This window comes from Dendronephthya gigantea, unplaced genomic scaffold (genome assembly GCF_004324835.1).
Source record: "Dendronephthya gigantea isolate DGI-Jeju-01 unplaced genomic scaffold, DenGig_1.0 000057F, whole genome shotgun sequence".
Classification (NCBI taxonomy): Eukaryota; Metazoa; Cnidaria; class Anthozoa; order Malacalcyonacea; family Nephtheidae; genus Dendronephthya; species Dendronephthya gigantea.
The window spans coordinates 36,177-50,807 of NW_021163067.1; the positions used below are offsets into that span (position 1 = coordinate 36,177).

The following is a 14,631-nucleotide window of genomic DNA, read 5'->3' on the forward strand; positions in this document are numbered from 1 at the left end:
TTTATACCCTTTAATTTCAACTTCAGCATTTGTCACATTAGAATTTAACCAAGTCTCTGATAGTGCTAAAATGTCATAATTACCACTTTGCATGAGCTGTCGAACCTGTATGAGATGATTTCTGTTTTTTATTGATCTAACATTGAGATGGGCGACTTTGAGTTTTGACGTGTTTCCATTGAACGATTGGTTTTATATTCTTTGTTGAAACTTTCATTGTAATTAGATTGTTGGGATGGCGTCCACTTCCTTTGTACCATCTGTTGACTGAGGGGGTTCAGGGAGAAATTATAGTTGTAATAAAAGCCCTTATACATAGGTGAAGAGATTTTCGCCTTGGGGTACTTCATCCGTCGGCTTGACTTTAATTATTTTCCCTAATTTTTCTTTTGCATGGTTTCCACAATTTACAGGTCAAATATTTAGGCCAGAAATTTTCTGCAAGCACTTTATCTAGTAGGAACGGCAGCGCAGCAGAGGGAATATGCACCTTAGCTGATAATGTTCATGGCCTCTTCCTTGGAAAGATTGTGATATAAGTTGTATTAATATATTAATACCTCTCCTCTCAAGACAAGAACAAATATCTTTCTCACTTACACTACTGTCAATTCCGGTTAAGAATAACCTTTTCGTTCTGCTATGTCTACGTGCTACTGTACGCGGCCAACAAAACGATCATCACCATTATCATTGGTTATTTTATTACCATTTTCTTGTAAATTTTGTACCGCTTCATTGATTTCATTTTCATTGATCTTCGTGGTCTTATTGTTCATGACTGGGGTGAGTGTAACAAATTTGGCATATATTAACTGGTTTACTTTTTCAGTCTCATCATTCATTCATCACACAAGCTAATATTATCACCTTCCCTGTTTGTTGTCACTAGTGATTCCAATGTGGCATTCGTATGCAAACCATTCTGACTCAAATTGTTGACATTACATTCAGAGGCTTCGCTTTTTGGCGATCTCAGTAAATTAACAGAATGTATACCGTTCTCAACCATGGAGTCTTGAAGATTCGACATTACGTCCGCCATATGCAAGACTGCATTCGACACAGTTCGTACTAACTCACTATTAATAAGCTGATCCTCTTCTGGACTCAAAATCTCATCATAGATGCTACAATTTTGTGTATTGGTAGGCAGTTCACTACAGCAACCGCCAGAAAATTTGCTCTTTTGAACGTGCTCGTTCAACAAGTTGTCATCGGCAATACTATAATTATTTGTCTGAGAAGCTCGCTGAGACAAAGTAGAAACTAGCTTAGATTCCATAGATTTTGCATTAATACCATTTAAATGTAATAGTTTTTTCTTGCTCCACCAGACAATCCTCGGTAGATTATCACAATAAAAGACTTTCTTATCACAACTAGGAGAATCCCATTCGCCATCCAACTGTAAAAACTCAGTTGTCATACATTTGACAGACGAATAATCGCCAGTCCATGCTATCTTCAAGCTTTTTTCAATGATCGATATAATTTTTATCATAGTTGTTGTTCTGATTAGAATTAAGCGACATAATGCTTTCATCAGTTGAAGAATTCGTTGTGGAGATCTTGGAAATGTACGGAGACATGTATGAAGGCAGACAAGAGAGAGCAGAATCACACCAGAAGACTATACAATCAGGCATTATAATACGCGTGTTTTTGACACACTTTGTGTCCTTGTAAAAGGCGAATGTGTCCTTGTAAATGGAAAAGTGTGTAATTAAAAATCATGCCTCAAGGACAAAAATGTTTAATACTAGAAATACATGCATGCAGCAACCCCTTGCTATTTCAAACCAAGTACACAATTTCCTGAGTTAACCTGATCTAAACTTATATTATGAAATGACACAAAACTCAAATCAGTCTTAAAGTTTCCATCATTCAATACAAAAATAATCACAAAGCTAGTGTAAACATTGCCCGTTCAATTTTGCTGCATTATACCATGCCAGCAATTAAGTAACGGTTTAAAATCGAAGTTTCAAACGATTAACACAGTACAAAATCTTCACAGACAAAGAAAAAACTTCAAATGTTATTTTATTCTGTAATTGCAGTCAACGCCGGCGGCTAAAAGTTTCAGTATACTTTATAAATATAGTGTGTATTTTTGATACCAAAATTCAAATTACACTTTCAAAAACAATTTTTGAAGTTAAAGCAAAGGTGTAATAGCCCTTCACAGGTTTATGCGTTTGCAGAAAAACTGAAAATTTAACAAATGAACGGCATACAAAGCTGAAAAGTATACAAATACGGCTCATTCTTACCGCGAAACAAGTACGAGATAAACAAAATAAACACGTACCCTTTGTCTTTGAAAACATTTATAAGCTTGCAGATTATGAATTATTCCTCTTACACAGCTTTGTTTTGACTGTATCCACGTTCATCTTTGCTATCTGTCATGCTTCATATATCTTGTTTCTTCTTGTTTTACTTTCTTTGCACAAAGTTTATGAAACGCTTTTACAAAAATGTTTACGAAATGACAGTTAAATTGCTGACGTTCTCATTGAATTACAAACTTTCTGTCTTAGCCAATCAGAACGTTTGTTGATTACCAGTCTACACTCGTTCGCATTTCACGCATGCGCACAAGTACCATGACCATTGAACGTCCACGGTCCACGACATAGAATTTGAGCAACTTTGGATTCCGCTATGTTCTGTCAGAATACCTGGGTGTAATAAATCTCCCAGCGGAATTAGTACCCTCGCACGGCGCTTCGCGCCGGCTCGGGGATAATTTTAATTTGACTATTTAAAATAATTATTGTCTCTATTTTAAAGTATATAAAAACGCTTGGATAGTTGGGGGTTTAAAATTATATGATCTAGAGGCCGAGACGCGTTTTCAAAAATGGTTTAATGGTGTCTTTTTCAAAAACAGCGTTGGTGATGACGAGATCGACGCTTCAGCGGAAGAAAGGGGACACAATCTGAAACCGTCTTTTGGTTGACATTATTGAATATATTATATATTAAAAAAGGCTAGAGACTGACGGACCGTCTCTTGCGTTGTAATTTCACGTTGTAATTTCTAAGACTAAGTGATTATTGAACCTAAAGACAATGTTTGTCCTTGTAAAAATTCCGTATTATAATGCCTGTATACAATATAGTTCCGGTCTTATTCTTGGACAAGGTTTTGTATGGATTTTTAAAAGGAAATGGCAATAGAAAACATTTGTGTTTTGTTGAAAAAAAAATTTACACTCCTTACTTCCCAAGATATTGGCGATCAAAAACATCGGCTTTTGAGATATATCCGCCATCTTGTTTTACAATGAGATCTAATTACGTGACGTCAAAAGCAGGGTTGACGCTTAAGAAATAACAACTACGTGTTTACGCTTTAGTTTAGAACTCTTACAATTCAAACGTTATAATTTGAGACACGTTTGATTGTAATACAGGGAAACTCATCGCTTCACTGCATCGTTAATCTGAAGTGGCAAAACGAATTTTCACCCAGCTTATGACATCATGCATATCAGACCAAGAATATGCATATCCAAAATGGCGGATGGAAGATAATTTCATTCGAAAATATCTTGAGAAGTAATACAGTTAAAAAAATCTTTAAACGAATTTTTTAAATAATCATGACTTTCTTTTAAAATAGAGAAAGATAATTTTTATTGCCGTCTCCCTTTAAGTTGGATGGAATATATATTTTTTCATAAAATATACAAAATTTAATATAAATTACCATTGCTTGGATAGCCCGAACCCTCCGTACCCAATTCCAATGTACATTATTTCGTAAAGATGTGTAGATTTGATAGGAAAACAAGACCAGTTGCCTAAATGAGGGACATTTTGTATTAGAATAATGTCTTTATTAGAGAGATGTCTGCATACATTAGAGAGATGTCTGCATTAGAGAGATGTCTGCATTAGAGAGATGTCTGCATTAGAGGGATGTCTGCATTAGAGAGATGTCTTCATTACAGAGATGTCTGTATTAGAGAGATGTCTGGATTAGAGGAATTTCTGTATTAGGAGAGAGATGTTTGCATTAAAGAGATGTCTGCATTAGAGAGATATCTGCATTAGAGAGATGTCTGCATTAGAGAGATGTCTGCATAAGAGAGATGTCTGCATTAGAGAGGTGTCTGGATTAGAGGAATGTCTGTATTAGGAAAGATATGTTTGCATTAAAGAGATGTCTGCATTAAAGAGATGTCTGCATTAGAGAGATGTCTGCATTAGAGAGATGTCTGCATCAGAGAGATGTCTGGATTAGAGATATGTCTGCATAAGAGGGATGTCTGCATTAGAGAGATGTCTGCATTAGAGATATGTTTGTATTAGAGAGATGTCTGCATTAAAGAGATGTCTGCATAAGAGAGATGTCTGCATTAGAGAGATGTCTGCATCAGAGAGATGTCTGGATTAGAGATATGTCTGCATTAGAGAGATGTCTGCATAAGAGAGATTTCTGAATTAGAGATATGTTTGTAATAGAGAGATGTCTGCATTAAAGAGATGTCTGCATAAGAGAGATGTCTGCATTAGAGAGATGTGCGCATCAGAGAGATGTCTGGATTAGAGATATGTCTGCATAAGAGGGATGTCTGCATTAGAGAGATGTCTGCATTAGAGAGATGTCTGCATAAGAGAGATGTCTGAATTCGAGATATGTTTGTATTAGAGGGATGTCTGCATTAGGAGAGAGATGTTTGCATTAGAGAGAGGTGTGTATTAGAAAGATGTTTGAATTAAGAGGATGTCTGAATTAGGAAGCTGTCTGTATTGATGAGATGCCTGTATTAGCGAGGCTTCTGAGATGTGTTTTGGAAGATGCCTCTTAGAGGGTAAATCTATAGAATTAGATTTAATAACATACATCAAAGGCCGCAGAGACGTCTTCGTAGTCTTCCCACAACGGCGTAATACCACGTTTTCTTCTCCCCAGTGTTCCCAATTGTTGCACTTTGGGTTAGAAGACCATGTTTTGCTTTGATGCTCCTGTAGATATGGACGGACCTGAAACAAAATAAAAATACTATACAATCATATACAAAAATATCTACTAAGTGAGTTATTTAAATACTTCATGCTACCGTGTTTTGCTGCCAATTTTACAATAGTTTCAATGGTACCGTAGAGTAATCTTTCTGTTCACCTTATCCTTTGAAAACTTGTTCCCAGATTTCAAAATGTGAATGCTTTTGTCCAGGGCCACGTACGCCACACGTGATCCGGGCGAAGCCTTCAATATCAGCTTCGCTTTTTCTCCCGGTTCATTCTCCGCAAAACTCACCGACACCTTCAAAAGTGCGATCATTGAAAAATTATACGCTGAACTTTATACCTTAAAGTGATCTGATGTTGTACAGAACTCATGTGAGTAAAGTCAAGATTCTCCTATGTTCTCTCAGTTGACTGAGTTGAGCATGGTTAGATCATGCAGAGGTAGCCCATGTCCTTTAATGTGAACTATATTTAAAAGGGAGTCTCTGTGTAAAAGCGGACCACTGGATCTGAGCTTTTTGACCGCCATTTATCTATATATATTTGACCGCCATTTTATTTCTATTATCATTTGTTACCTAGCAGTAAGTTTTGAGTTGGTTAAAGCCAAATATAACTTCTAATAATTTATATTCATTAACAATGGTTACAACAATTTAACCAACTGAGTAACATTTATTCATTTAAATGGATACTTTGCTGAAACCTGTTCGTTTGGACTTCGATCCTAACTTTCCATCTGCAGCTAAGGAATGGAGGCATTGGCATAAAACATTTTCGTGTGGCAGCAATGCTTCGGATAAGTATAGAACTCAGTTAATTATGTATCCCATAATGTGTATGAATATATTATTGAGGTCTGTGAAGATTAACTAAATTGTTTATTAAAACGCCAAACTGCTTGTTGAATTTATTCAAGAGCTTTGTAGATTAAGTAAGGATTGTAATCTTAAGAGTGTTACTGCCGAACAGTTTAGCGAGTATTACTGTCTTCTGTATTAATTCGTCAGTGACTTTTGGAGAACAGTAAACTAGATTTGAAATCTGCTTTTGATCAGACTAATGCACTGGATTTGGTGCAGAAGAATGCGGAAACATATGTGGCACCCAATATTCCTACTGCTGCAGCAGTAGCAGGAGTCCCTTGAGATAATTGAGATATTATTTAACTGTCTAAAAGTAGGAAAGGTTTTAATAAACTGTAAAAGTTTCAAGAAAATAATGCGTATTAGGAACAACGCGCGACCTCTAAAGTTGACGTATATTTCATTGCGCGCACTGGATTAAATACATCCTTGCTTTTAGCGTGACTAATCTCATGCAAGGTTGGGCAAATGAATAAATTATATCGAGAAACTGAACACAGAGACGAATCAATTTAATAAAAAGATTTTTTAGTCTGAGCATGGTAAAAAATTTTGTCATTAGATCGCTTTGTCTTTGTATTCAATTTCTCGCTTTAATTTATTCATTTGCCCACCCTTGCAAGAGATTAGTCACGCCAAAAGCAACGATGCATTTAATCCACTGCGCGCAACGAAATATACGTCAGCTCTATAGGGACCGTGCGTTGCTTCCAGTATGCGTTATTTTTAGCGAAACTTCGACAGTTTAATGAGTTTATTAAAAACCTTTACTACTTTTAGACAGTTAAACAATATCTCAATTTCAGCTTCACATTTTGGCGCGCAAACTGGAAGCCCTCTCAATATCAGTGGATAAGAACACCCCTCCCGGTAACATAATTTTGTTAATGCAAAAACAAACTTGCCCTAGGTATACCAGATAAGTCTTAACTATGCCTAGGAACACAAAAATTTTCCAAATTTTGCAAATTATCCTGAAAAACGAGAATTTTACATTCGCGACACTTTTTTGATGCACCCTGTATAGGCACTGCTCGCATTTAAGAGACATGTCGCCATTATGATCTAATTTAGCCTAATTTATGGCGTAATAATTCTAATAAATTTCGAGGCCATTGATTTTCCTGCATTCTGATTGGTCAAAATTCACTGTCTCTGAAGTGATAGTCACTGGTCAGTGACTACAGTTTTTTGTTGTTGTTTTTCAAATTTTACGTAATTATAAATTTTTTTGAAATTATGTTGATTATTATTTGTAACACAATACACTAAAGCAATTAGTCAGACACCTTAGGCTCGGCGATTAAAAGCCTATATTAACTTCGGCTTCGGCTCAATTAAAATGGGCTTGTAATCACCTCGCATTCTGCGTGGTAAATTTGTATGGTGGAAATTATGGAGATTAAATTATGGAGATTATGGAAATCATAGTGGAAATTTGTAGTTCATGGTATGAATAATGTATCAGTTTGTAAAGTGTCTACTGTTAGTTATGAAAAGTACGCTTTTTATTTGCATTGAAAACAATAGAAATAAAACATTACAAATTGATACAGAGATATATACTAACAGTACGTGTTGCAAAACAATAATCGTTTACGATATCAATATCCTGTGGTTACTTTAATTTCCTCTTTTCGGAGCGGTGCGCTGGCAAGCCCTAAATTGTCTCTTGATATTTCTTATTTGACGCTTCATCGCCCTTCCAGTATACTTATAGATTGTCGTCCCAGAATTCAGCACAACCGTAATCTTACGGCCGTCATCTTGGAAGTAATTGTTTCGACCAATCACAATGGATCGTTCCTTGTCGTAGATCTCATCGCATGGACAGAATTCTGGAATGTGATACTCCAGGTTTTTTTTCATAATACGCTCTCCTTTCTCCTTCGAGTCCGTGGAGAATGCGTAGACAACTCTGAGCATGCCTTGTGAAGATTTCATTCTTGTCACTGAGAAACGGAATACAAAAAAAAAATTACCCAAAAATATGTGATAATGCTCATTATTAAAATAATTTTAATATATAATTTTTTTACCAAAGAATAATTCTTTTTAGTGTATTTACAAAGGTGATTATTACACTTTTTAGAACGCTTTTCAACTTTCTTCTGCGAAAACGATGTTTCATGTCAATCACCGTAAAACTGTCGGGATATTTGTTTACATTTGCAAAACATGTATTTTCTACAACAGATTCGTTTTTTGAAAAAATCACCTTTTAATTATAATAAAACAATTATTCACCTCAGGTTCAGTTAATATCGCCAAATAGAACCCCCAATTTCGTCTCGGTTTTTATTGAGCGATATTCACCTTCGGTGAATAATTGTTAATTTAGGGCCGGGTAGGAAGGACAAGGTTTGATAACTTGCTAGCAGAACAAGGGGATGTTAACTCACCGGTACTGTTACACTCAATTATAGCATCCAGGATTCCATCTGGATTCTCCAAAGTCAAACATCTTGGGCACTCAGCGCCAACTTAAAAATAAATGACAGCTAAAACATCGAGCTGACTCCATTAAACGCAGGGTGAAATATAGAATTGCCACTGGTGGATTTTTCTTCCCATGTGAAATAATATGAAAATTTGGGAAAATATGAAAATTCCCAATATTCAAATTAGGTATTTCGTAAGAAACCATGATCTAGGTTCATGTGTGTATTTTACACACCTCTGTTGCCATAGCATTCCGTCTCACCAATTCTGTACATCACTTTAGCTTGGCGTTCTGTCAAAAAAAGATATTGATTTGAAGACACCAACTTAATTAGGATGTTCAAAAATCGAGTGAAGTCGGATAAATGAGTGGACGGTTATCTTGGCAAGCCTAGACCGTGCATGCAAGTTTCCTTTATTAGAAAACTTGGTATTCATGAATTTTATGCTTTGAAAATATCAGGATAACTCGAAATACCGGGACCGGTTGTATCAAAACCGGATAGCACTATCCATGAGATTGTCGTTTTAACCGTTCTAAGGCCTGAGTCAAAAAAAAAACTGTTTCTTCACCTGGTTCATAGTAATCATAGACTTGAACAACAGCATGTTTCACTTTCTTGACAAGTGTGTCTTGGTGGATGTCAATGGAAAAAGTAATATCTGATCTACATGTAAACACGGAAATATATGTTGGTAGTAGAAGCTAATTATTGGTTCAGTCATACCGAGGAACAACACTAGATCAATAAGAGATGATCCTTGTAAGATCTTGCATAGAACTGATAGAGAAATCAAGATATAGTAACCTTGAAGATTTACGATAGTTACCTCATCGAAATAAAGCTGTACGTTCTGTCCATCAATGTCGTAACGTTTGAAGTTCAGTGCCGGATCATTCCTTAGCTAAAAAAAGAAATGACGAGATATGGTTACTGTGGTTTCCGAGATATCGTGGCGAATTCACGTATATCGATAGGTTTGGGACGACTGCATTTAAAATTTCTCTGTTTCATACAGAAATTGAAATCTTACATTTTCCAAAGATTCCTCTCTCACACTAAATCCAGTAACTAGTTTAATATCCACCACGGCCATGTTAGAAACATCCTGTTTGAGCAAGCTTAAGTGGAAGAAATTACGTAGAAACATTCACGTAACCTAGTTGAATAACCTTCAAAAATACAATTAGTTGAGAGGGATCAGATCGATAGGTGTTTTCGGGTTCGTAGTGGTTGTTTGGAGCTCCGCTTTTTCTCCCATACATTGAGTGTCCTAATCCTAAGTCAAAAACCAGTAACAAAAGGTTTCTAAGCGCCAATTGTGGACCCTTTTGCTGAATAAAATTGAATTTACTACAAGCGAAACACTTCTTACTTTGTGGTTATTTCCAGCTTTAATGGACTACATTGGGTCGTTTCTTCATCAGGAGCTGAACTTCTCGTACGAACATCAACTTTAATATCAAATGCTGGAACATCTTCCGGTTCCGGAATATTATACTTCACTGACGCCTAAAGAAATGCTTCGTTTATCATTTCCCATAAAAGCCATTGGTTAAAAAGATAAACGACGAGGTCTATTGTTGCTGTTTTTTATACCTGTACCAAAGCACAGCCAACGCCCTGACCCGTTACTTCCAATTTACCGGGAATGATCTTCCGAGGAAGCTCGACAGTTTGTAATGTCAGTTTATTCGGCATTGTTACCACAAAGTTGTGGTTGTAGTAATCACCCATCTTCAAAGATCCCGTTAATTGAATTAAATTAAAATCAGCGCTGTCCCCATAAGCTCGTCCTGCAAACTCGGCTAACGCTTGCAGAGCAACACAAGTGTCCTATAAAAAGAAATTTACAATGTATCAAAATCCTTCTTGTTTTATACAAGAAAAGATCAGGAACAAGATTTTAAGCGTTCTCACTTTAGGCCGGAACTGAAATGTCTAATAATTTCTGGAGTAAGAATGTAAGATCTTTAAGCCATCCATTTTAGACTTCATTAAAGATCTTACCTGTGTTGAAGAAAATCCGCCTCGAGAGTTTCTTTGTCTCGATAACCAGCGAATAATATCCATAATTTCATTATTTACCACGCCTTCATCAATTGGCGTTTGATGTAAAATTGAAAGCAAGGCATATGCTGTCATTTCTACGTCGGCTGATGATTCATGAGGGTAAAATCTTGGATTCTGCGTAGGTTTAATTCCATTAGTCCAGTACATTTGATCCTCTGTAGAGAGGGTTTATAAACGTGTTAATTTTTAGTTAAATATGTCTGTAGGACATCAAAATAATACCTTCATGGTGCTACCTATGCATGATCAAAGCATGCTAAATCAAGTTAACTAAGAGAGAACACAGGAGAGACTTAACTCTACTCACATGAGCTCTGTAGAACATCAGATCATTCTCAGGTGGCCCACAATCAAAACATACTCTTGTTATTTGGCTTACCTTCCTTGGTTGCCTTATTTTTTAATATTCTGAGCATCCTCTGAGCGTCAGTATGGTTTGCTAATGTCAAGGCGTACGTCACAAGGGCAGTTGAATAAGTATCGGTGATCGTGTTAAATCGATTTACGACACACCTGAGAGCTTTGGACACCATGGTGCTCTGAAGAAGAAGAACATTGTATATGCCGTGAATAATAATTGGACGTTTTGAGAAAGAATTTACTTATAAAGTAACAGAAACTTTTTTTTTGTTTGGTTACTAGAATGTTGTTAAGCTTACATTTGTTGTTTCTCCAGCTTCCAAAAGGGCCGTGGTCACATAGGCTGTGATTGTAAGTTCGGTGTTCATGCCCCCCTAAAACACGAACAAAAAAGACCATTCAAATGGTTTTCCAGACGACTATGAACAAGCGTTTTTAATCTGATGATGGTCTTTATTTTTTCGAGTGTTGGATTGTCTTAAGTGATCTATCTCACAGGGGATTTCTTTTGGGGAGGTTGACTCCATTTTCTACATTTATCTTAATCCTTAAGTTGGTATCCTCGCGGAAAACGCGTTAGTATCTTAGAAACTTCATGTAGCATTTCATCAATTATATAACTAGACCTTCAAATTACCTGTAGTCTTCTATTAAAAACTTTTCCGTACTGTGGAAAACATCCGTTATCCAATTGTTTGATGCGAAACCATCTGAAACTGCGTTGGACGTCAGCACCATCAACAAAAATGTATCTTTTCGCCCGGGCAAATGATCGAACTACAAACGCGGTCAACCTGAAAAAAAGTAGTGTTCAGGAATCACATGTGTTGTACTTAGGTTGGAAGAATCATCGTAATATTTTTAATATTTTTCATAGGATGATAGTTCACACTTACATCATACTTCCTTCACTGTCAGATTCGCCAAACGCACTGTACGAGCCGCTTCTTCTTCTGTAAATCAATTCTCTTTGATAACCTGATGAGATAAATATCAGAGAAAATATTGTTAAAATGGTTGAAATAATGGCCCACTTTTCAGGAAAAGAAAAAAACCCTGCTACTGTATGCTCTTGCTAATAAATTGGTTACATCGAAAAACATCCTGCTGTTTCGTACTAACCAACTTTCATAAAGTTTTCAGCTTTACTCTTTATTTCTTCTGTCGCTTGGTTCGTCTGAGTCAAGTAATCCATGATGTAGATATTGGGTGCGAAATTTGCCATATTTTGTTCTCCACAGCCATAAGGCATGCGCAGTAGATCATCTAGGTTCGTCATTGCTGGTCCCATGATGTCACCTGCATAAGAGTGGAGGTCACGTGTCAGTTGTCAACCACATCTAAGACCCCCTGTGATTCTACTTTAACCTTGAATTATCAGAAAGGCTCTAAGCATGCTTAAATCAATCAACTGAGAAAGATCTTTCAACCGAGGGTAAAATACCGAATATTGAATTACCTATAATAGTCACTGTTGGGTATATTGATCCTAGTATGTAATTTCCAGGTACCCTGAGTCTAAACTCTTCCTTGTATTTCTTGTCTAAAAAACAGGAAATGTTTTACCAAAAACAAGCAGAGAAGATGAACATCCAAATAAAACTGACGATCCTTACTTCCTGGACAGAAGAATGTTCCCTGAGTGAACTCCCTTTTGATACCTTCAGCCTGAAAAGAAAAGAGTTTGAAAGTTAAATGTGACTTTAATTTTAATTAGTTTTAATCTTGAAACAACAGCGATTACGAAGACAAACGCAACGAAATTCATTTTTGGGACCTTTTGACATCGTCCGATGTCACTCTCAAGCAGGTGAATTTATTACATTATGGTGCATAAAGCTACATATATTTAATAAATAAGACAGTAGCGTTAAAAGAACAAAGATAATAAGGTATTGTTTGGCGTTGACAGAGTCTGATTGTACGTTTAGACCTGGTTCACACTAGCTCCTAAGAACCGGGGTTCCATTGTATTACCTTCCGATTGACAAAGTATTTTGCGCACCAACGACCTCAGACAAAGGAATTCTTAGGACAAGTGTGCCCTAATATGGAACATCTCATTGATTGAGCAATCGAACTTGGTACTATTAATATGAAAGTTTTTTATAGCTTTAAAACCACTGGCAGAAGGAGCATGCAGTTGTAAGGCCATGTTCCGAAAAACGATGCTTGCACCAAAAAATTGATGAGCACAGTACTCCACAATCGGTAAGCAAGCATCGTTTTTCGGAACATGGCCTTACCACTGCATATACGACAATGTAATTGGACTACGATATACGACGATGTAATTGGCTTTATTATATTCATTTTGTAATCAATGGTGTTTCTGGCAATCTGATTGGTTAAAAATAGTGTGATTAATTCCCAAATCGGACTATTTTTTAGCATTAATCACATCATTTATAAGCCAATGAGATTGAAGCTCTACATCACAATAACCAATCAGATTTGGTATTTCAGTGTAACTATCTAATCAAATTACAGGGGAAAATGGCACAAAATTCTATTACGTTTAATTTTAAATGCCCCCGAAAAATTTCTTGACAAAAATAGATGAAAATTACTCACATTTTATACCGTTTACGTTTCTTTCAACCAATAAATCGTTTTGAATTTGTTTAATTTTTTGTGATTTCAGAATGAATATAATAAAGTGGAAATTGGGTTTCGTGTCCCGCTTCGCTGTCGTGCTATTTTGTAATCACGCGTTTGATTTCACACCAAATTGCACTCCACTCAGTGCAATTACCATTATTAATCAATGATTACAGTGCTTCTTTTGAATTTCAGATCACACTTGCAGATTTGTTTTTGTCAAGTGTCAATTGCTCTTCAGTTTCTCCTATGATTAGTTTTACCTCGACAAGTAGTTTTCGTGTGACAGCATCGTGGACTGGAATTGGTTTATTAGAACAGAGTTTGTCCGATGACGTAGCGGTAGTTGCCGTGACCGTGAGAGGAATGTGTCCGAGGTTAATAGGAATGATTGTGAACTTCACTAATTTTCCTTCGCTGCCACAAACGCAGAGTTTGTTGATATGATACGATGTCACTTTGTAAACGGCCTGCTTGTGGTTCAATTCTAATCTTATCTAAGGAAGAAATCCCAGTGCTGTGTGTGAGAAACTGTTTTGCAGGATAGCGTTATATGCTATGATACTGTATTCATACCAAGATTAATGAGAGGTATATCCGTTTGTAGTAACCCATTGCTAGTAATAGATATGACATTATTTCATATCACTAATTAATATAACATAAACATGTCAATCAAATGGAGTTCTTATTGTTACAACACAACATTTAGCGACGAGAAAAAAACGGGAAAAATTCGAAAAAAGATAAAAAGGAGTATGTCAGATACCAAAGCAGCGGAAGCACAGCCAAGTACAAGTACAACTGCTGGGCCTGTAGGAGCAACCACACAGCTCTATAACCGTAATAAATTGACAACTGAATATTGCACCACATCAACTGACCAGAGATAGCAACCATACAGCCGTACGCTTGGCGAAATGGAAAAGGACATAGAGCAACAATTTAGATTTTTCGAAATCGAGGATCCACAACTAAAGAATGATGGACTTATTATATATGGAGGTCAAGAAATCTAGATTACTCTTTACCAGATCCCAATCTCGAAGATGACGAGGGAGAACAAAATGAATATACGCGCTTTATTTACAAGCTCGATCAGTATTTCTTGCCGAAAAAGCAAGCGAACAAACTTGGTACAGCAAGACGGCGAACCGATAGCGACTTATTATGCCCGAATCAGAGAAATCACGAAAAAGTGTAGCTATACCGATGAAAACGATGCGATACGAGACCATTAATTTTGATCAAAACAATGAGGAACAACGCGATTCGTGTCAAAGCTATTCGTAAAA

General features: G+C 36.5%; 1 protein-coding gene and 1 long non-coding RNA gene across 2 annotated transcripts; both read right to left on the reverse strand.

Annotated features, from left to right (window-relative positions):
* Window positions 1-8,287: 8,287 nt before the first annotated feature.
* On the reverse strand, window positions 8,288-8,914 carry LOC114529528. The gene is made up of 3 exons (XR_003687646.1): window positions 8,874-8,914; window positions 8,536-8,592; window positions 8,288-8,341 (listed from the first exon to the last, which is right to left on the reverse strand). It is a non-coding gene; the product is annotated as an uncharacterized LOC114529528 (long non-coding RNA).
* LOC114529535 (pregnancy zone protein-like) lies at window positions 8,913-13,951 on the reverse strand. The gene is made up of 15 exons (XM_028551353.1): window positions 13,913-13,951; window positions 13,600-13,833; window positions 12,352-12,403; window positions 12,195-12,278; window positions 11,858-12,034; window positions 11,632-11,713; window positions 11,373-11,529; window positions 11,035-11,109; window positions 10,755-10,914; window positions 10,313-10,530; window positions 9,902-10,138; window positions 9,678-9,814; window positions 9,336-9,423; window positions 9,132-9,206; window positions 8,913-8,968 (listed from the first exon to the last, which is right to left on the reverse strand). Exons 1-15 carry the CDS (start codon window positions 13,949-13,951, stop codon window positions 8,945-8,947), a joined length of 1,839 nt encoding a protein of 612 aa, XP_028407154.1. The 3' UTR covers window positions 8,913-8,944.
* Between the last annotated feature and the right edge of the window lie 680 nt (window positions 13,952-14,631).

Bases quoted from the DNA above. Each gene is read 5' to 3' on its own strand.
- LOC114529535 (XM_028551353.1), bottom strand. From the start codon at position 13,951: ATGGGTTACTACAAACGGATATACCTCTCATTAATCTTG. The intron at 11,530-11,631 runs GTAAGTGTGAAC...ACTTTTTTTCAG, and splicing joins GACAGTGAAGGAAGTATGAT to GTTGACCGCGTTTGTAGTTC. The intron at 9,815-9,901 runs GTATAAAAAACA...GCATTTCTTTAG, and splicing joins TTGGCTGTGCTTTGGTACAG to GCGTCAGTGAAGTATAATAT.